The sequence below is a fragment of the Eurosta solidaginis genome, chromosome 5 (genome assembly GCF_040869045.1).
Source record: "Eurosta solidaginis isolate ZX-2024a chromosome 5, ASM4086904v1, whole genome shotgun sequence".
NCBI lineage: Eukaryota > Metazoa > Arthropoda > Insecta > Diptera > Tephritidae > Eurosta > Eurosta solidaginis.
In genome coordinates this window covers 241803862-241826726 of record NC_090323.1, presented here as the reverse complement: position 1 = coordinate 241826726, position 22865 = coordinate 241803862, and the positions used below count along the sequence as shown (strand labels likewise).

Genomic DNA, 22865 nt, shown 5'->3' with positions numbered 1-22865 from the left:
TAATTTTTGACCGTTTGCAATTTTATGCAAAAACGCCTAATTAAATTTTGAAAAATTGTGGAAATAATTCGAAATAATTATGTAAAAGTGCTGATTATAAATATTTAATCTATTTATACTTATTTTATATGTATTCCGGCCTTTTACAATATCAAAAATTAAATTGGAAAAAGTTGATGTTTCCATAAGCATACATGCAAAATGGTCAATGGCAACAGTGCTTATCTGTAAACAATACACACACAAATATGTTATGTACATGTACACAGACGCACACATTGATTCCTACGGGCTTGAGAGTTCGGTCAAACGTGCTTCGTACGACAAACGTCCTTACGTACGGCACACGTCGGTGGGTAACTGCCGCATAAGGTCGTAACCGTATCGTAGCCAACCAATTGGGTTTTGGTTTACCGTCGTAACGATAGACAGCTGATTACGTTAGGGATACGGATACAGCGATACGACATACGGCACCAATGACTCCGGCTTAATTCGTAATACCAAACAGGAGTTGAGTTGTTTTAATTACAACCCAACTAAGTTGAGTTGTATACCGTAATATGGGCATAAATTCGCGCAAAATCATTTTGTACACAAAATTTTTCTTGTGAACATTACAACATCCATATGAATATTGCCAACTTTAACTGCAAATATCTCCCCACAGAAATAAAATTTTTATTTTTTGCCTTATTGCCCTCCAGGCCAATATCCGTAGTTTGACACTTCTCCTGATATATTTGGAAGCGTATTCGCATGTGAGTCAACCGCTGTTCTAAACTTTTAACTTTCGGTTTGAAGGCACCATAGCGTGGATTTAGGCCCGTTTTTTCAGTGGTTGGTTAAGCTATGCTTAGGTTAGGTTAGAGTGGCCACCTGTGCGAGCACCAGTGCACTTAGGCCCAAAAGTTCCCATTGTGATACCACGTGGACCTCTCCCCTACTCAAACCAACAGGTCGATTCATCAAATGTCAGGAATTTCTTAAGTTCCAACCTAGCCAGATCACAAAGATCGTCAAAGACGGGAGATCCCAGAGATTCCTTCCTTTTGCACCAAAGCGCAGGACAGTGGCACAGAAAATGCTTGACTGTTTCTATCTCCTCTTCGTCTTTGCAACTCCTACAGTAGTCATTATAAGGAGCACCCAGCCGTTGTGTATGCTTCCCGATTGTTATGTGGGCGGTTATAAGTCCAACCGCCAGAGATATTTCCCCCCTTCTAAGAAGCAGGAGACTTCTTGTACGTCTCGCGTCTCATTCAGGCCACACGAGCTTAGTGTGGTAGCAGGATAAAACATTGCTCCATCTCACACCCGCTTCCCTAAGGAAAATTCCTTCCAAAGTGAGCTTACAGGTAGCAAGCGGCATGCTCAATCCCTTCCAAGACGACGAAAGCGGAACGGATGTGCCCCCTCTTGCAAGTTCGTCAGCCATCTCATTGTCCGGTATTTCCGAGTGTCCAGTCACCCATACCAGACTGAGGGAAGTTTAAGAGGCGTCACTCGATACTTTGTTGTTACCAAAGCAACCCTGTCATGTCGAATGTGATTCTTTTTTTTTAATTGAATCCTATATATTTATTATTTATGCGGCAAAGTGACTTTGCATAATTTCGATTTTTGGAAGGAGAATTAATTAATTTAATACAATCAATAAAATAAACACAAATACCCCACGAAAATGTATAGAAGGCGTTTTTATAAACACATCTGACAAAAAAAACCAACGACTACCTTGAGAAAACATCGAGTAATTTGCTTTGGCAACAACAAAAGTATCGAGTGACGCCTCTTTTACCACCAATGCAAAGAGTATATATATATACTCTTTGACCAACGAATTACACAAACCAATTACATCTTCTTTAACTTAGGATAAATACAATAAGAGCCGTCACTCGTTATTTTGTGGCGAGTATCTCGCTGGAAATTGAAAAAATTGATGCCGAATGTTTTCTGAGAGGGACATTTTTAATTGTCTCGCATTTATCCATGCCGTGTAGGCCCTTGTGCAACTGTGATTTTTGGAAAGAGAATTAAATAAATTAATTAAATACAGTCGAAAAATAAACACAAATACCCCACGAAAATGTATAGAAGACATCTATATGAAAAACTGCTTATGTGTCAGAGATATAAGATTTCACACTTAGTTTGGTTCTAAACGATCTTGCCAGTCGTGCGCGATATGACGATTTGCACTTCTGCACCAACACTCATGAACACGAGAAAAAGTATGGTGACGCGGCCATTAAAATTGTACATGAATATGACACTTGTGAATTTCCCAAATATGTGTTCTTTGATATTATGTGAACAGACCAATTTTTTTTATTTTGTTCTCGTTCGTAATCAAAGGCAATTGATTTGCAAAATTCCTGATAGGTTTATTAAACATTAATTATATAGAGTATATACAAAGCAATGGAATTACAATATAATGAGTTTCAAGATACTCAGAAAGAAGGTGAGAAGAATAAAAACCATCTAATTCATGACAAAAGCCATAATGTAATGATTTAAGTTGGTGAATTTCTTTCTATAACAACTATTTCACAGAAGACCCTTGCACTATTGATACAGGCCACTTGTTACGTGCTACATCAATTATACTGAATAAAGATACAGACGAAGAAAATGACGCCTTAGAAGCTCTGAATGCTTTGGAATGTTCCAAATGTCAGCAATGTGCCCACTGCAGTAATAATATCAAAGCTTTAACAAATACTGTTCGACTAACAATGTTGGAGATTAATGATATTAAAGAGCAACATCGGGAACGACGTCATCGTGAGTTTATCGAGCTCCTTGAAAAGTATTTCGGAAGTGATAAACCTAAAAGCCCTGAAATTTTGAGAAATATAAAAACTGAAGATAACATTGGCAATAAAATAAATGACGTGACCGCAGTAACACAAGATACATCATCCCAAATAAGCAAGAATATTAAACCATCACCGGCTATGTCCCAGTCATATACTCCAATTCGCAAACGACTATCAGAGAGTGTGGGTGAAGATAGTAATGTTGGATTACCACCAAAAAAGCATTTAAAACCACAAAAATGCATTAACATCGAAGACTTAAAAAATGCCACAAAAAAACAGAGAGACGAACTTTTGGTAATGCGGCAGAAAATGCTTGAAATGCAGCGGCGGAAAATGGAGGATCGGGAACGGAAAAAACGTGAAGATAAGTTTACTAATTGATCCCTTATCAAGATCAATTAGTTCTGATATTAAAAAGTTTAAGCATGGTTTAACCAATAATGATTTTTTCTGTTTAGAAGTTCAAAGACGTAATATTTTTCAAAGATACGGTTGTTGTTGGTGTGGTTTGTTGTTGTTGTAGCAGTGCTTCAGTGGCCTAGCGCAGTTAGCCCAAAAACAAGCTATTTCGAAATGGTTGGACCGAAATATTTCTCTGATGTTACGTAGAATTGTTGCTGTGCTTGTAGCAGCCTTTACATCTGTTCAGCTGACACATCTTTATCTAGAAGAAGGTTTAATATGGTCATATAAATCGTTCCCGAGATGGTCGGGCTAGTACCTTAATGGTGCTTTGTTACTGGATCCATAACCACGGCAAAGGACCATCAACATCGATAACAATCCCCAAAACCTTCGGGGAGTGTCTATCGTTAATACAACAACAACAACAACAACGGGCTGTTAGATAATTACAATTTATATTAAGAAATTGCTACCGTAATGTAAGCACCTGAAACACTGTAGGAAGAATTTTCAAGTTGCATTCGGTTCAATTTATCGTTATCTTTAAAATGTCTTGGAGTGCAAAAAAAATTATTATTGTTACAATTCGTAAACGACTTCAAATGCTAAACTAGACTGCAGAAGATATATTAATATACATCATATATTAATCAATTTCCTGGTTTACCAATTCACGTTCTTTACGAATTGTGAAAAAGAAATAAATTAAGTTGAAACCAAGGATTTTTGACAACAAAATAGTTTTTACGCCTATAACCTTTTTTACCGGCCTCCTGAGTTACAACTTTATTAACAACTTCGCCATAGCACAGGTAGACCTTTACAATGGACCTCGCTGAAATGCGGCCTTATTAAAATAATGTCTAAGATACGTCCTTTATAACAAAACTTAAGTTGCGACCACGCTATTAGGATAGGTTGACATACAAGGGGCTCCCACGGCGCAACATTTGATGCATATACCATTGTGGAGAAGACAAGTGTGATATCTTCGGAATAGATGTCAAAATTACAAATATAAACGATAACCTGATGTTTAAAGTAACCATCGTAGTCTTATCCGGCATCTTTTCCTACCAGCCACTGCTCAACATCGTGTCAAACCGCGGAAAATTAGGCACCTCGAACAGCCTCTCAGGCGGATAAGAAAGATATCACACTTGTTTTTTTCACAATTGCATATACGGTAGAGTCCCAATCCGTAGGCTTTACTTCAAACGTTCGGTTGCAACAAAAATATTTGCGTGTAAACAGCCACTAATGAATGTTGCCTGGCCATATCCCTTCAAAAAAACGCGAGTACTCTATAAATAATGTAAGGAATACTCCTTTGGGAGATAGGACTGCTCCAAATCTAATCTGTATTCATACAAAAAATGTGCTCCAATTAACATTGCGATGTCCTAGGAGAGGAGTAGGTGATCCCACTCTCGCTTTGTTTGTGAGTATTCCATAGAGTACATACGTGAAAGTACTGTCCAAAGTACTTTCACTGTAGTACCCCATGGAGCACTCACAGAGGATCATATGCCAAAGTACTAAAGAGGAATTGTGTCGGAAAGAATTATCGAAGTGAATTTAATTTAAAATGAAAGTAAATGGAGAGGGGCAATACAACTTTTATATTTTTTACTACGAATATTCTTATGTTAGTTAGCATTTGCGTGAATAAAGAAACCAATATTTCTCTATACTATAGTATGTATACATAAAACCAGTGCGCTGTTGCATTTTATCAGAGTTGCCAAAGTAAAATTTTATTATTAGTTATTTGCATGCAATATTTTACTTTTGGCAACTCTGTTCGATCGTCATCGTGTCGTGATCACTGTCGTTAAAAAACGAGCAATGATCGGCTGATGGTGGTCCGCAAACGATTTCCAAAGGAGTATTGTTAGAGTACTCCATCATGAAGAAAATGGAACACGTAATCCAACAATACGGGGATGTCATTACTTTAAAGCCGGAGTCATTGGTGCCGTATGTCGTATCGCTGTATCCGTATCCCTAACGTAATCAGCTGTTTATCGTTACGACGGTAAACCAAAACCCAATTGGTTGGCTACGATACGGTTACGACCTTAGCGGCACCAATAATCGATTGCATTGATTCTCATAAGGTTGGTCGAATCAGCTGTTAAAAGGTTACCGATACGGTTACCGATAAAGCACCAATGTCTTCAGCTTAACGTTGCCGTTGCGTTGCCTGTGTATTTAGAACATGCCTTGCAGATTCATGTGTTCAAAGTCAGCTGTTGACGCAAAGTAGGAGGCAAAGGGACTATCGAATGAGTTCAGGCCTTATAGCTCCGTCACATAAGCAGTGTTTCATATAGATGAGTTGAACACAAGCTTATACATGATATGTTGCTTGCACGTATTTTTATGGTGAACGACAGATCGAGCGACACTGGCGCCATCTGATATGAAAAAGTAGCAAACCTTCAAATTTAGTTGCAAGAACGGCATAAGAAGAATTTGACATTTGCTTTGGTTAAAAGCCCCGACACATAACCACTTTTCAATATATTGGTTGATTGTGTCTATGTTACTGGAATGCATAAGCTTGTGTTAAACGCATCTACATGAAAATATTCACTGAGCCACGGCCTTTCCAATGACGCATGAACCAGATACGGATAGAAATTTAACATGCAAATGCAACAACAACATTGTGGTCATGATCCCCACCATCAACAAAACAGATGCTTTATATTAGTGCTGCCAGCGCTCATAAAGTTGGTCCAGATCGTTCCAATGAGATTTGATCGTGAGCCAGAGCTCGGTAACTCAGTGGAACGTTCCTTTTGTTCCCTTAGCCATCATCCGGTGGCAAAAGCCTGAGCCAGATAAATAATTTTGCATATACATGCAAGAACAACGATTTGAGCCAGATAAATCCAGATAGAAGTCTGGTTCAATTTGTGAGCCAGATAATTTGTTAATTACTTGTCTTTAGTTTGGCAACGCTGCCTTTAATAAACCTACTTTTTCAAAAATAGATGTCTCTGCTTAGCCTTTCGCTGTATGAGTTACCCTACAAGAATACTGACTATCATATGACTATCATCTGATTGTCAGCAATGTGAACCTAACGATCAGCGCCTCATACAAATTTTCTATCACAAACTTAAGGGGACTTGCGCAAATGTGATGTAAACAACTGTGTACGTGTGAGTTTTTGTCTCCTTCTTATACACCAACATCGCCTACTGATTAAGTATATAGCCGTACTGCTCACTCTCATTCCTTTTCCTGGATCAGTGCTGACCCTCTAACTATCAAAAAGTGTCATAAATGATAGTTTACTGTAGATATCAGGTTTGACTGTTATACTATCATAAATGACCATTGTTTTATTCCACCAAAAATGAAACAATGCTTTTTGCTTTTTATTTACTTTATTTCATTACGTTTTTAATTTTGTACGTGATAAAAGCATACGTGTTTCTTATTTGTTTAAAATGAATAGTTTTATAAGAATTCGAGTTCAGAATGTTCAATTTAAATTCAGAAAATACCAAAACAACAGAAGAGCGCTTTCCTCATGCGGAAACACATTCAAAAATGAATCACCACTAACCACTATTATTTTTCGCGTATAAATTTTTTGAGTGCGCCCCATACATTCCGACAGCTTTTGGTATTTTTTAATTTCGATTTTTTTCTTTTAGCATGGAGCTTTGAAATGCTCTCTTTTTCATTTTTTAAACTTATTTTTTATATGGTTTTCGTCGGTTAAAAATGGCGGAATTTAAAAAATAACAAACAACCGTGATAATCATTTGATTGTCATATGACAGTCAGTAGTGACAACATGATTAAATCGGATAAACTGTTCTCGCATACATAAAATTCCGTTGAGAATTATGTATCTGTCTCACATGCATAATGGTATCTGCTGTATGTTCTTTTGTTCTGTACCAGGTGTCCGAAGCTTTCCCAGTTTGAGTCCTTTTTTATGGTTATAGGCTGTCGTTGGGAACATGCGGACATGCGTGAGCGATCAAAGGAACATACATAAATTTGAGTATCAATGTTTACGTCATCGCAGGATCAGCATTGTCAATTACAAGTGTGTGTATTGGTAAAACTATCAGCGTTTCTTGTGGGGTAAATGAAAAACAGCGGCGACATCTGCCTATCACATTTCACGTGTGCGAAAATATCACGACATCTTCTCAAGTCTCTTAATGATCCAGAGCATTCCCGTGAGAATTGAGCGTGAGCAGGAGCTGTAAAACTCACTGGATGACCGCACTTGTCTACATCAGCTGATCGAGTTGCCATTCTTATTAAGCATGGCGAAACCACTCTGGTGGTTGGCACAAATCAGCTGATTGGTACTTTTTTTTAATCCGATTGGACATTTCAACTTCCGGTGCAATACAATTTTGACACTGAGCCATTGAATTACAGAAACCAAATACATGGAATTTGTTTGTTTGTATGTATATGGCTTTACAACACATGCTCATCTTTGCCAACTTGTATGGTTCCGCCATGTTATTAACAGCGCGGTTTTCCGTGTCATCTTTGTTTTCCGCATGAACCAAACTTGTGATTTGTGAATTCTCCTAATTGTTTATATTTGTGATCAGAAAATATTAAACATTTATTTCCTTTTGGCTTGTGAAGTGATGTTAGGACACGCTTTAAATGAAGTAAAATGCTTTAGCTTGCAAATAACAAATACAAATACCTCTGGATGTAAGCTGGTGAGATTAAATTAAATTGTTAGGTGGTATGCATGCATGTATGTTCTAATGTGCAGTAAAAAATGGCGAACTATAAAGACATGTCTGAGAAGCGATAATATCCATAAATATATGTTTATAAATATGTAGGTATGCTGAAATCATACAAGTCCAGTTGCTCACCCATCACTGGTAATAATTTGCACCATTTATGTATTCATTTATACTAATTCTACATTGCAAGGCAGCTTCCAGACTAAATAAATCTTAAAAATAAATACTTGGGGAATATTTAGAATAAGGTGCCACGATTTTCAAACTTTTCTTTTTTTCGAGGGGTGGTGGGGGTCCTAAAAATCACAAAATTATCATCCGCAACTCTAAGAAACTCTTAGTTTATGAAATATAAGCCTTTTAATTTCCAAATTTAGTAAAATTTCAACTTAAGTCCTGCACTTAAAATTCGGGTTGCACATGTCGATATCAAAAGACGCGTACATTGTTTACAATGGACGCGTATTTGCGTCAAGATTCAGAATCCGAAAGCAGAAACTACATTTTTTATATCGTTTAAAAGTTATTCGCGGAAAACCCGTCGGTACTATTGTCCCTTTTTTCCATGGTTCAACTATATATAATTGAACCATGCTTTTTTCGTTGTTGCAATTATTTTTTTTTTTTTTTTGCGCTTTGATGCTGTCGCACATACAGCTAAAATGGTGAGATTATATCTGTTCCTCTATACACCAGGTTGATAATGTAATGGTTTTTATTTATATGACTTTCTTTGACAATTTTTGGCGATGTGGAAATGTGAACCTCAGATGACAGCTGTGCGTTCTGTCATTTGCTCCCATGTTCACAGAGTTGTACTAATTATCTCAATTTTATATTGTTTTTACTTTTTACTTCAAAAAAAAATGGTGGTAGGCTTACAAATTTATTACATTTTGATAAGTTGTGTACATATTAGCATATAATAAGTATCTCATCCCTTTATCCTACTTATTATAATTTTAATAACAAGTTAAGTATACATTTTTGCAAGTTATTTTGATTGATATATATATTTTTTTTAAAAGTTCATTACTACTGTTTAACATTTCTTACTTAACATTACGATTTGTACATATCTGTATATATATATACATATATCTTTACTCCTTTTTGTCAAAAGTTTTTATTTATATTAGGGCAAATATTCTACTACCTAGGAATCTTACATCTAATGTTTATTATTATTGTTTTTTTTTTTTTTTATTAAGCTTTAAAGTGAATTAGCAAGACCAGCATTATGCAGAAAATTAATTAATTCTTCATAATACGAAAAATTTTTTGTCATAAATAGATCTTTTAAATTATTGAATTTTTTAAAAATGATACTGGTTCTGAAGGCACTGTATTTGTTGCATTCAAATATCATGTGCTGCGTCGTTTCTGCCACATAGCATACTTGGCAGTGATCAGAGATGTTTGCTTTAAATTTTTTTAAGTATATCTTTCCATACGTATATCCTAAAATCAGTCTATTCAATAACTTCGTGTCATATGCATTTAATGTGTTTTTTTTATTTTTAAACCAAGGTTTCTTTTCCTTTAATGCTATTAGTTCTATAATATCTGCATCCAGTTTTGGACACTTGTCTTTTATTTCTCCTAACGTTCTGTCCCATAGTTCCCTGCCAATTCTCAGAAGGGCTTCTCTGGGTGTTAAATCTGGATTTAGATGTTGTCCTACTTCAGTTGCTTTTTTTGCCGCTTCATCAGCTTTTTCATTGAATGCTATACCCATATGACTGGGTACCCAAATTATTTGGATTGTTTCAATTTTTGATGCCTGCAATTGATTATGAATTTCCGCTACTAAAAAATTTGTTGTGCTATCACAATCAAGATTACTTATTGCTCCTAGGCTGTCCGTAAAAATAGCTAATTTGTTTCGTTTAAACCTTATTGCTAGTTTCACCGCTTCATATATTGCCACCAATTCTCCAAAAGTTGAAGTAAAAACCTGGTCTATTTTGAAAAGATAGGATACCTTACTTTCAATGTCATATACAGCACATCCCGTACTATTACCTTCAACTGAGGCATCTGTGGCCAGTGTATAGAATTCCTCATTTACAAGCTCGTCCAATTTGGCATAGTACAAGGCTTTTAAATTTTCTCTTGAATATTCCCTTTTGGATTTACTTAATTTCGAATATGTAAATTTTATATTATTATATTTTTGAAATCTTGTCTTTGTATTTATCTTATCCAAAACATGTCTAAACTGATTATATGCATAGCTGTAACTCGATCTAGCTGTGCTATTTTTTTGTATACTGTTCTTCATTTCCGGGTTCAATATCCATTGTTTCGTCAATTCTTTGGAAGTTAACCAAAGCGCTCTGGAGAGTGGAGGAAGTTCACAGGCCAGAGCATATCTTGCATACGTTGGTGTGTTTGGTGGGACACCCAGGCATCTTCTCAGAGTTTCATTTACAGACGTAATTAACTGCTTACCTGCTCCTTTTGGCGCGTCTGCAAACGTCGTGTTTGCGTATTCCGCTTTCGATCTAACATACGTTTTGAATAAATTTACAGCATTTTTGGGAGCCAGACCTGCCCTAACTGTTGTCAATTTACTTATGAGGTTTTTTGCATTTATGATGGAGTTTTTAATTCCCTGCACATGTTCTTTGGACGTCAAATTGGCACTGACTATTCTGCCTAGCCATTTTACTTTTTCTACTTGTTGTATGCTATCTCCATTTAGTTGTAAATTAAACCTTCTTTTTGTAGTGCTCATGTACATGAAACACGTTTTTCCTGTATTGAATTCTAAGTTAATTTCCTCACAAAGCTGTTTAAAATTTGTTATATTAGTTTTTAATCTCAACAGTGCCTCCTCGTCTGTTTTGCCATGGCAAATTATTGCCACATCATCCGCATATTGAAATATTTGTGTATTTTCGTCATTAATCTCATGCAATCTTCCAGTGTACACATTGAACAATATGGGCGAAAGACAACTTCCCTGCGGTAGACCATTTTTAATTTGTATTGTGTGTTTTCCTAAAGTCAACTTTCTGTATGAAAATAAGTTAAATATCCACTTAGCAATGTTTGGATGAACTTCTTTCTGTATTAGAATATTGTAGAGAATTTTTAAATCAACACAGTTGTATGCATTTGAAATATCTAGGATGCATGTGAAAACCTTGTTTTTTTTGCTTTTTACCTCTGCAATGTAGTGCAAGGCTTCATTTAGACACATCGTGGCAGATCGATTTTCCCTATATGCAAAGCTTCTGTTAGGAATTACTTTCTTATTTTCTATAAATTCAGTTAATTTATCTTTTATCATCATATTGAGACTTTTTACTACTACAGATAACAGTGATATGGGTCTATAGTTTCTGAAATCATCCAAGTCTTTCCCAGCCTTAGGGATAGGGATAATTTTTATTTCCCTCCATTCTGCCTTTACTGTATTGTTCTTAAAGTGTTCTACTAGCGCATAAAACAGACCCTCTTTTGTCTTAATTGAAAGGTCTTTTATCATATCAAACGTGATCCTATCCGAACCCCCCGCAGTAGATTTTTTCTTGTTTAATAACTCAAGGAACTTTTCAAAACTAAAACATAATTCCTCCCTTAATTGTTGCCCACTTACCATATCCTGCTCAGATATGTTTGTGCTACTTTGTTTTACTTGCTGTTCAAGTTCTTTAAGATAGTTCGCATTATCTTCCTCTGCCCATAAATTTTTTTCGCCGTGATTCATGTTGTGAACATTGTTCACAAACCGCCACGCCTCCTTAGCATTTGGGTTCATGTTTATTTCTTCAATTTTTTCCAGATAATTTTTCCTTTTCGCTTCCTTAACTGCTTTCTTCCATCTTTCCGATTCAATTACTGCCGCTTCAAGGTCAAATACATTGCCTGTTTGCCGAGCTTTTTTCCTTTTGGCTGTCAGGACTCTATAATGTTTTTCCAGTTCTTTATCCCACCACGCTTTTGGTGTGTATCCCGTATTGTTCAAATCAATAGTTGCTTTCTTCCTCGCATGTCTTAATTTTCTTTCAAAGTCTTCCAAATCTATGAAATCTACCGTATTTAAATTATCTTGGAGCTTTTTTCTAGCTACAAAAAGGTTTGGTTGTTTGCTATTTATCATTTCTATGACTATCGGCTTGTGATGGCTGCCACCCAGGTACCCATCATGACATTTGAAAGCTGGTAGTCGTCCCATGTTGGTAAAGGCTAAATCTAAAACCGAGTTCGTATTATAATTAGCACAGTGATATGTCGCCGACCCATCATTCAGACATATCCAATTAATATTGCTTACAGCACTATGTAAAAATTTACCTTTTGCAGTATCCACTACATCCCCCCAGGTGCACATCCGTGCATTAAAGTCCCCAAGGAATAGAACATTTTCAAATTTTTCCAGATGAGCTAAAATTCTACTTACTTCCAATTCAAACATTTGTGTACCTAGGTTTGGCGGAAAGTATGCCGTGCAAATAGTTAAATTCGTTTTTAAATTAGTTGTTTTTGCTATTAAAATATCCTGATCAGTATGAAATTTGATTTTTGTAAATTTTATTTGTTTTCTAAAACCAATGGCTACTCCTCCATACCCATCGGTCCTAGTTTTTTTTAATAAATTAAATCCAATTAATTTGTGATTACATTTTTTTATGTCATGAGAAAATATCTCCTGAAGGCACACTATATCAATTTTATTTTTTTGATTAAAAAAATCTATATGACTTTTGTTTGATTTTAAGCTTTGCACATTATATTGTAGTATTTTTATTGTGTCCATATTCATTATTTCGACTTTGTTTAACTGTTAGCCTCTCACTAACCTGATTCTGACATAAGTTTTCTATGAGCTGCACTATTGCATCATTGGTGTCTATATTAAATTTTTTCACTAGCAAAGTTAGCAATCTTTCTATTTCTCCTACTTTCGTCCAGTTCTGCTTTTGATAGCAGGGTTCTTCCGACTTGTTTTCTTTCCTGGTATAACTTTTCTCTGGTTTGGCTGTTCGCACGTTCCTTGCTACATCACTATATCTATTTCTTGTAAGACGTTTGTTTATCACTTTGTCATTGTTAATGCATTCCACATTTGTTTTATTCAATATCGGAAAACTTTCATCCATTTCTTCTAAAAGACTAAATCTGTTGTTGTAATTAATGGCGCTATGATACGTTTCAAACGCCTCAACTTTTGAAACTTTCTTAACCGTCATTATTTCTATTACCTTTTTTTCCTTTTCCCATTTAGGGCAGTTGTTTCTATTCAGAGCACAATGCTCACCACTACCACAAAGAACACACCGATTTGGTTCTTTACAATTTTTTTTTTTCGCAGCCTTCATCTTTTCCACACATAATACATCTGGGCTTAGCTCTACACCCCATTCGCGTGTGTCCTAGCCGACCACAGTTATAGCATTGCCTAATTATTGGAATGTAATGTGTCACCTTGAATTTGACACAGTAAATATCTATAGCCTCAGGTATCTCATGCCCTTCAAAACCTATTTTTACCGTGTAGGTCGGAACGAATTTTTCTTTTTCTTCCGGATCTCTTTTGGTTATCCTAGTGACAGATGTTACTTTTATATCCGTGTTTATATTACTCAATATTTCATCATCAGTGAATTCTAACGGAATATTCCTTACTACTCCTACAGTTTCTACAAATTTTTTGGGTATGAAAGGTCTGAGCCCTAGTTCTTTCACCTTTTCATTGTTTACACATTCATTTGCATACTTATGACTTAAAAAATTTATTTTGAATAATGTTCTTCCAATTAATTTTATGTTTTTAATTCCTGTTACATTTAACTTCCTGATTTTTTCCCATAAAAAAAGCCCATTACTAATTTTTACATTTTTAAATAACTCACTTTTGGAGGAGTCCACCAACACACTGAATTCACCACGGTGTCTTTCCGTGTATTCCTCACTTTTTCTTTCCTCTCTCCTATCTTTATTCTCCTCTGTCTCCATATTAATTTCTGCCTCTTGTTGTTTATTATAATGTACACTCTTTATACCTGCTTCACTTCCACTTGCCTGTACTTCACTACATTTAATATTGTCTTGTTCTTTTTTACCAACATCTTTGTTTTCTTCTTCTCTACCTTTACTTTGAACACTCGTGTTATTTGCCTTCTTTCCTTCTGTCCCTATGTCCATACCCTCATTTGTCACATTTTGCGTTTTTCTTGTTGCTCCTGTCCCCATTTTTTCAGTCATTTTATTTTCATTTTGTTTGCGTTCTGCTACCAATTTGGTCCACTCACTTCTTGGAATTAGCATACCTTGTAACGGAATCTGAATGCCGTTATTTTTTTCCGTTTTTAGTTTTTTAGCTTTTAACTCCCTACCTAAATCAAACTTTCTTTTTTCTTCGATTTCTAACTGCTTTCGTTCATTTTTTGTATTTCGCCTATAGCTAGTCTGCCTATTTCGATTCCTATATTCCAAAAAACCCGTGTCTAAGTCATCTTCCACGTCCGTCTCCATGTCGTCCGCACCAGCGTCATCCCTGACCACTGCCTCCGACGCCCCGGCGTCGGCCATTTTGTATTTTTTCCCCAGTAATACAGCGTCTTCAGATACACTTACCAGAATTTATATTTCTAATTAAATGCTGAAAATGTTTTTGAATTTCACTTTTTTTCCACTATTTACTATTTCCAAAATACTTTTAATGACAATTTGTACAGAGCACTCTTTTACCACTGTTATTTAGACAACTTTTACAATATAAGTTATATTCTTCTTTATAGCAAAAAGCCTACCACCTTCACAGTTAGAGAGTACAACGCCGAATGACGTTGTTGCAATTAAACAAACGAAAACAAATGAAGGTGGTGAATAGCGTTGCCAGCTCCGCAACAATGTCTTTTTAACTTGGTAGAAGATTATAAGGTGGTGACACTTCGACATAAATGCAAACAAACATACACTATCAATGTATTTTGTTTTGTAATCTGAATAATTTGAAATTAATGTATTTAATTGGAACAAGTGCAGAATACATACATTTGTCAAAAAAAAAAAAAAATAAAAAAATTGGACTTTATAGAAATTTTTATGCTGATTCCAACGGTAATTCTGCGTAGAACACCTTTCTGCATAGGCGGGCTTCGGCCGTGTTTATAAAAAATAACCCTGGGCTACGCCATGCAAGTCCGGGTGTGTGGTATAACCGTGGCTACCGCCACGGTGATGTCCTTCTGCGTAGTACACCCTTCTGCGCAGCACCCCAAATAATATTAGACTACAATTATTACAGGTGTTTTACAAAAACGAAATACATTAATAGTGTATGTTTGTTTGCATTTATGTCGACGTGCCCCACCTTATAAAGTTCTACCAAGATAAAAAGATATTGTTGCGGTGCTGGCAACACTACCCTACAAGAATACTGACCATCATATGACTATCATTTGATTGTCAGCAATGTCAACCTAACGATCAGCGCCTCACAAACTTTCTATCACAAACTTAAGGGGACTTGCGCAAATGTGATGTAAACAACTGTGTACGTGTGAGTTTTTGTCTCCTTCTTATACACCAACATCGCCTACTGATTAAGTATATAGCCGTACTGCTCACTCTCATTTCTTTTCCTGGATCAGTGCTGACACTTTAACTATCAAAAAGTGTCATAAATGATAGTTTACTGTAGATATCAGGTTTGACTGTTATACTATCATAAATGACCATTGTTATATTCCGCCAAAAATGAAACAATGCTTTTTGCTTTTTATTTACTTTATTTCATTACATTTTTAATTTTGTACATGATAAAAGCATACGTGTTTCTTATTTGTTTAAAATAAATAGTTTTATAAGAATTCGAGTTCAGAATGTTCAATTTAAATTCAGAAAATAACAAAACAACAGAAGAGCGCTTTCCTCATGCGGAAACACATTTAAAAATGAATCACCACTAACCACTATTATTTTTCGCGTATCAATTTTTTTAGTGCACCCCATACATTCAGACAGCTTTTGGTATTTTTTAATATTATTTTCTTTTAGCATGGAGCTTTGAAATGCTCTCTTTTTCATTTTTTAAACTTATTTTTTATATGGCTTTCGTCGGTTGAAAATGGCGGAATTTAAAAAATAACAAAACAACCGTGATAATCATTTGATTGTCATATGAAAGTCAGTAGTGACAACATGATTAAATCGGATAAACTGTTCTCGCATACATAAAATTCCTTTGAGAATTATGTATCTGTCTCACATGCATAATGGTATCTGCTGTATGTTCCTTTGTTCTGTACCAGGTGTCCGAAGCTTTCCCAGTTTGAGTCCTTTTTCATGATTATAGGCTGTCGTTGGGTACATGCGGACATGCGTGAGCGAACAAAGGAACATGCATAAATTTGAGTATCAATGTTTACGTCATCGCAAGATCAGCATTGTCAATTACAAGTGTGAGTGTATTAGTAAAACTATCAGCGTTTCTTGTAGGGAAAGCTTATATTTCATAAACTAAGAGTTTCCTAGAGTTGCGGATGATAATTTTGTGATTTTTAGGACCCCCTCTTCCCCCACAAATCAGCAAAAGTTTGAAAATCGTGGCACCTTATATAAAATCCAACCCAAATACTTAATTAATAAAGGAAAATATAACATCAACACAAAATTAGATCTGAATAAAGAATATCAAATAACATAGAGGAAACTAAGTCATTGAATTCTTTCATGGCACGCATAATCGGTGCATTACTCAAATTACAAATTACAAAAAATTGCCTAGACTTCTTTGTGAGATGTAAAACTTATACACCTAAGAAGTTCTGGGCAATCAACTGTGTCATTAACAATAGCCGTGTTTTTTAACACGCATATATCCGTTTACGCTTAAACTTTATATTGACTGCTAAGGGACAAACTATAAATACACCTCTGAAATTGCTGCGCATAAATTTGGTCCTACTAAATTTCAGTACGCATTATACTCATATGTAACTGAAATATGTGTCTTTGTGTCACACTCTACACTAATTCTATGTATTCTATGTGTGTACACAATTCATCGCAACTGATTCAGCTATATGTTATACCCTATGGCCATCAGAGCGTTGCGCCTCCGCTTTTCGGTACATCCTGTTGCTGTAGCTAGTTTTTTAACCACAGCCTCTAGATGGGTCTCCTAAGCATTATCTAAGCGAAGATACACATTTTTTACACGCGCAAACGAAACGTATACACGTAAACACGGCTAATATTAAATAATAGGAAACAGAGGGGATAATCCTTATCTGTTCCAGAGAACCAACGTAAATTAATAGCTTACGTGAATGTTATGATGGGACTGGATTCTCGAACGCCAATGACCGTAATCTTTGTGTGCAATGCACTGTGTACTTGTCCACAATGACCGCAATGTTTGTTTTAAGAGCCAGTTAAACTTCCTTAACCCTAACGCCATAGTCGTAACCATACCTATATCCATAATCATCTCCAATGTTATCGATTAATGGTGCCTTAACCTAAAAATCGTGAAAATTTCATAAAAATGAAGACAATGCAAAAAATTACAAACATATTCCACATACAATAGGTCTCTTAGTCAAAACATATCCAAAACAATAAAAATAAAATATACAAAAAGTTATTAAATTCACCAACTCAAATATTTTTAAGTTATGGATATGGCGAAAACTCGAAAACCAATTGGTTGGCTATGATATGGTTATGGCTTTAGCGGTATGATATGGCACCATTAATCGATTACATTGATTTCCATACGGTTGTATCGATCAGCTGTTTTATCTGGTTATGGATAAGTCCCATTAATTGGCCTTTAAGCACTTCACATTTTTTAAATCTAGCCCAAATCAATTCAATGTTCTTAAAATTTCATCTACATAAAGCTCTATCTAGATTTTCTAAAAATTTGAAAAAAGCTAAAAAATTTCAAAAGAAAGCTGAAAAAAAAGCTTTAACCTAAATCGCAACTTTTCAAGCTAAACGGAGAAAAAAAGCTAAACCTACACAAATCAAGTCCATGTCATTGTTCAAAAGGAAGCCAGGAAACGTTCAAAAAAATTTGTACATGGGGAACCATACAATATGGCAGCACGGTGACATAAATGTAAATATAAAAACAAATTCTATATACATATGTATGTACTCTTTTTTAAATCGATGGACTAACGTCAAAATCGTACTGAGCCGGAAGTTGGAGTGTGAAATCAATTTAAAAAAGTACCAATCATCTGATTTCCGGCGGTCACCTGTTCCTGCTTCGGTCATGTGTTAGCCCCTCGCGGAGGGACTACCCCTCGTTCACTTACACCAGGGAGGCTTCGAACCACACCCCGGTCCTAGAGACTAGCTCTCCGTCTCACGAAAAAAAAAATACATATACCTAAAATGGTCACACTTTTGTGTGTATGTCTAGTGGAAAGTGTAGTTTCACCGAAGGAGATGTTCTGGGCTGACTCCTAATACTCGTCGTGGACGGGATTTCTTTAAAACATTTGTAGCTCCTTGCTGTTCACGCTCAAAGGCGGCATACGGTCGCTATTAACAGTCATGATTTTCCTGGCAGAGTTTTAACAATTAATGCTGGCCTAATAGTCAGACAAAATTTCCGTTGTTGATCGCGTCATCCAGTTTCGCGGTTTTTTTTAAAGAGCTACAATTTTCGAAGTTCGAACAACAGCAACCTCGACCAACAGTCGCTACCGCGCCTCCTAACACTCACACCACATGCCAGCGCAGAATCTATACGACTGCGACTTCGGTTTAATGCCCTCGTCAACGTCACTTTCCTTGAAGCTCTGGGTATAGCTACAAATACATTCTGACGTATGTTTTCGTTGCGCCATGCTCCCGAGCTACAAAGCCTAAAAGAGACTAAGTGAATCAGCAGAAAAACACTTTGAAACGTTCGACCAGAGATTGTGCCTTCGAAATCATAAGCTGTCTGTGAATATCATTGCGTAACTCACGGGAAAATCGTATAATAATATATATAGTTGTACTGTCTACACAACAACAGGACCCTGGTTAAATTTTTAAAATGTAGGCCAAAATTTATCACTTTGAGTATGCTTTGGAAGGCCAGAACCTCACTTGGTAAATGTATGTGCCTACATTGGTAACAGGAGTCATGACGTATGGGTTGAACCTGGTTTGGATAGGCTATGGTCATGATAATTCACTCCAAGGGACTAGTTGGGAGTGGGGCCGCCAACTTCACCAAATGCAAATGGTTTTGGTAATGGCAAAGCGTGAAAATCGAAATTGTTGGAGACACTATTTTATATATTCGCAAATAAATAACAGAAACAAATTTATAAAGGTTCGAGAAACAGAAAAGTCTCAAACAGATATCTCATACGTACATCTTCAACTTCAGTATGAGCTGCGAATTGTTTCAAACGGGTATTTAAACCCCATTGAAATCCGGGCAAATTGCTACCGGAGATCGCATGTGCCACACTAAAACCCGGAGTCTCCGGTCGAAACACTGAAAGGTGGCACTCCTGGTTGGGAGTAACTGTAGAAAAATTTTAGCCGAAAAGATACTAATTTATGGCAACTCATTTTAAGGAAGAGTTACACAAAATTTTGCGGAGGGTGCAACGATACAAATGGAAATGCTTTCAAATATGTACGCATTTCATCAACTGAACCTACTAAAGGATTTGGACTCACCGATTTCGCTGATTTTTTTAGCCAATTAGCGTATATGAATATTTTAAAGAATCGGCACCTTTTTAGGATAACTTGGGAAAAATTAAAAAACATGTTCGGCTTGGGTAATTTTATTTGAGTTCATTGTTCTTTAGACCATGTTGAACCAGTTTTTAACATGAAAAATAAACGGCCTAGACTGTCTTAAATAAGTAAAAAATATAGAAAACTCGTCGAACGCCGCCTCCGCACTATTGGAAAAAGTCTCAAAATCAAATTTCTCAGCAGGGGGCCAATTTTTTTGCCAATATGAGAAAGATCGGATATTGATCGAATATTGATAAAGATTTCAAAAGTAAACATTGAACAATGTTTATAAAAAAATAATTTTGTGTTTTTATCTTTTTTTTTTAATTATTAACAAGCAAGAAGGCCAAACATTTAAAAGTTGGCGGTCCCACGCCAATTGTCCAAAATTTTACTAATTTTCTATTCTGCGTCATAATTTTCTATTCAGTAAAGTGCCGATTATTATGTGTAGGTCTTACAACCTTAGACTAGCAAAGTTGCCCCTATCATTAAAAAGAGAGGACTGTAAACTCAAGACGGGTCTTCTGACTGGACACTGCCTTCTGACGGCACATGCCTTTAAATTAGGTTTGATCAGTGATAGCAGATGTAGGAAGTGCGGATTGGAGGAGGAAACGATCGAGCGCGTTTTGTGCTCGTGCCCTGCTTGCCAGGCTAACCCTCCAGCTATTAAGAGTGATACAGCTATCAGACCTAGAATAAGCAAGTGGTATAGGTCCTAAAAAGCTTCTAGTATTTGCCAGTAGGACGGAGTTATTTTATGACATAGGTCCTGGTTTTTGATAGGATTTTTCAGTTTGGTCGTTAAACAAACTGGTGGTAACACTATGGACTCATTCAGTCTATGTGAGGTCCTTCTGGACCGTCCAGTTGAACCTAACTTAAGCTTTCATGAAAATGAAATGCTATATTAAGTTTGGCACGAATCTCAAAATTGTAAGTCCTTAAAGGAGAAGAGATAGATCCACCAATAAGTATAACAAATTGATCAGGATGACGATCTGAGTTGATTTAGCCATGTCCGTCTGTCCGTCTTCCAGTTTGAACGCAAACTAGTTCCTAATTTTCTTGATGAAATTTTGTCAGTGGGTATATCTTCATGAAAATGAAATGGTATATTAAAATAGCCATGAATCCCAAATTGTAAGTCCTTAAATGAGAAGAGATAGACCCACCAATAAGTATACCGAAATGACCCGGATGACGAGCTAAGTTCATGTAGCCATGTACGTCTGTATATCTGTTTGAACGCAAACTAGTCTCTAAATTTTTGAGATATCTTGACGAAATTTTGTGAGGTGGTATATTTGGTTGTCCGATGAATCATTTGTCGGAACCGACCGGAATGGACCACTATAGCATATATCCCCCATACCACCGATTTCTCGAAAAAGAGAGAAAGGGTGGATAAATGATGTATATTGGAACGATTTTCCGTCATCCCTTGTCAAATTTGGTTTTGAGACAAACCGGTTTCGGTGTTGTGCCATCATCAGTGCCGATTTTCGTTCCAGAGTGTTTGTAATTTATTTTCATTTTAACTGCTAGAAGATTGAAATTTGACAGGTTGTTTACATATAAAGCACACATTGGTGTCTAAAAAAGTTTTTAATATCGGTCATATATATCATATACATCCCATACAACCGATTCAGGGCCCGATTAACCCTCAACGGGGCCGTAGGCAACCATCAATTTGCGGGCCCTTTTTTTCACGTCCGTTCCCTTCTTTTTTCAATTAAAAAATACAAACTTTTATCTTTCATAAACATTTTATTGTTACAGTTTAATAATATCAATTAAATTACTATCTTCATTTTAAACATGTCGTTTTCTACATTTGTTTTCGGAAAATTCATCAATTATATCATCAATATCGATTTTGTTCAATAAATCTGACTCAATGCAAAGTATACCTAACATCTCGAGTAGCTCTTGTCGCGTTGTAGCTCTTTCAGCAGCTTTGATTCTTTTTAATTGGATAAGCTGTTAGTAATAATCACAACAACAAAACACAGCAAGCAGCGACACTTATGTACAAGTCAACGAAGAACATTCCACAAATATAACCAGCAGCTCGAAGTGAAGAGATATCTCACGCACACACATGTAGTCATCAGCCGAAGTAGTTACTCACACATACACACGCATAAACTACATATATACATGTATATAGCTGGTAACGAAGCATGACTTACAACTGTTCGCTAAATTACTAGACCTTAGGAGAGATGGGTGAACGAGAAAACCGAGAGTATAAAAGCAGTGCAAGCTGAGGAATCAGTAATCAGTTTGATTTAACCACGCTTTTGTGAAGAACGCGATATTGAAATTTATTTGCACTAGTCCCAAAGTAGATTAAATAAAGATCATATTACAATACTGAATATTGGAGTTATTTATTCGAGAGTTCAGGGATACGAACGTTAGCAGAAGGCGCAAAATATCAGGAAATCCCCAAATTCGTTATTCATTTATTTTTCATCCATCATTAATCATTCACTCATTCGTCATTCTAGTTGAAATTTCCGCTTGAAGGCTTCTACACCTTTTTTGTTATTCAATATACTCTCCTTTCACTTCGATATACTTCTTTGCACGCTCATACAATTTGTCAAATTAATCGGTAAATTGAGTTTTATTTATTTGAGTAAAATTTATTTTCAGTTCTGTTTATATGTTTCCTTCACTCTCTAGAATTTTATATTTGTAAGACAATTTTAGAATTCTTTTTCATTTTTTGGGGGCCCCATAAAATCGGGGTCCACGCAACTGCCTACTTGTTAATCCGTCCCTGAACCGATTGTTCAGATAAGAGGTTTAACGTTATTTCTTCCTCATTTACGCAGCTTGAAATATCACAAGATACCTACATATATATCACACATTATTGTCTGAAAAAATCGGTCATATATATAATATATATCCCATACAACCAAATATTCTGATAATAGAGTTAACGTAGTTTCCCGTCCTTACTTGTTTATATTATATTTATCAAAAATGCCGCTCAGCTTCATTCGTGTAAGGTATGAAGTCTGTCTGAAAACAGTTCCGTCCTTGCCTGTTTTTGTTTATTTACATAAAATAAACGTGTTTTTGTCACCTTTGCAAAAATTTATTTGTGTGTATTTAGTTGTGCACATGTTGTAAT

General features: G+C 36.0%; 2 protein-coding genes across 4 annotated transcripts in view; both read left to right on the top strand.

The window, feature by feature from the left end:
* The first annotated feature begins 2288 nt into the window (after positions 1–2288).
* Positions 2289–3976, top strand: LOC137233892 (uncharacterized). 2 transcript variants are annotated; one of them, XM_067757415.1, is made up of 2 exons: positions 2289–2470; positions 2566–3976. In XM_067757415.1, the coding sequence occupies exons 1-2, from the start codon at positions 2428–2430 to the stop codon at positions 3210–3212; spliced, it is 690 nt and encodes a 229-aa protein (XP_067613516.1). In that variant the 5' UTR covers positions 2289–2427; the 3' UTR covers positions 3213–3976. The 2 variants fall into 2 exon arrangements, with proteins under 2 accessions (XP_067613516.1, XP_067613515.1); XM_067757414.1 differs by having other exon boundaries at positions 2297–2470; positions 2563–3976.
* Positions 3977–7720: 3744 nt separating this feature from the next.
* LOC137252947 (N-acetylgalactosaminyltransferase 6-like) overlaps positions 7721–22865 on the top strand; it is a 42088-nt gene continuing 26943 nt past the window's right edge. Inside the window, exon 1 of one of the 2 annotated variants that reach the window (XM_067789115.1) lies at positions 7721–7946. The gene's annotated coding sequence lies outside the window, so the exon portion shown is untranslated. Of the gene's footprint in view, positions 7955–22865 lie in introns of both variants that reach the window. The other variant, XM_067789114.1, reaches the window with a different exon arrangement.

Excerpts from the sequence above, each read along its gene's own strand:
- LOC137233892 (XM_067757414.1), top strand. The coding sequence starts at position 2,428 with ATGGAATTACAATATAATGAGTTTCAAGATACTCAGAAAGAAG. Across the intron at positions 2,471-2,562 it reads TCAAGATACTCAGAAAGAAG|AAGACCCTTGCACTATTGAT; the intron begins GTGAGAAGAATA and ends ACTATTTCACAG.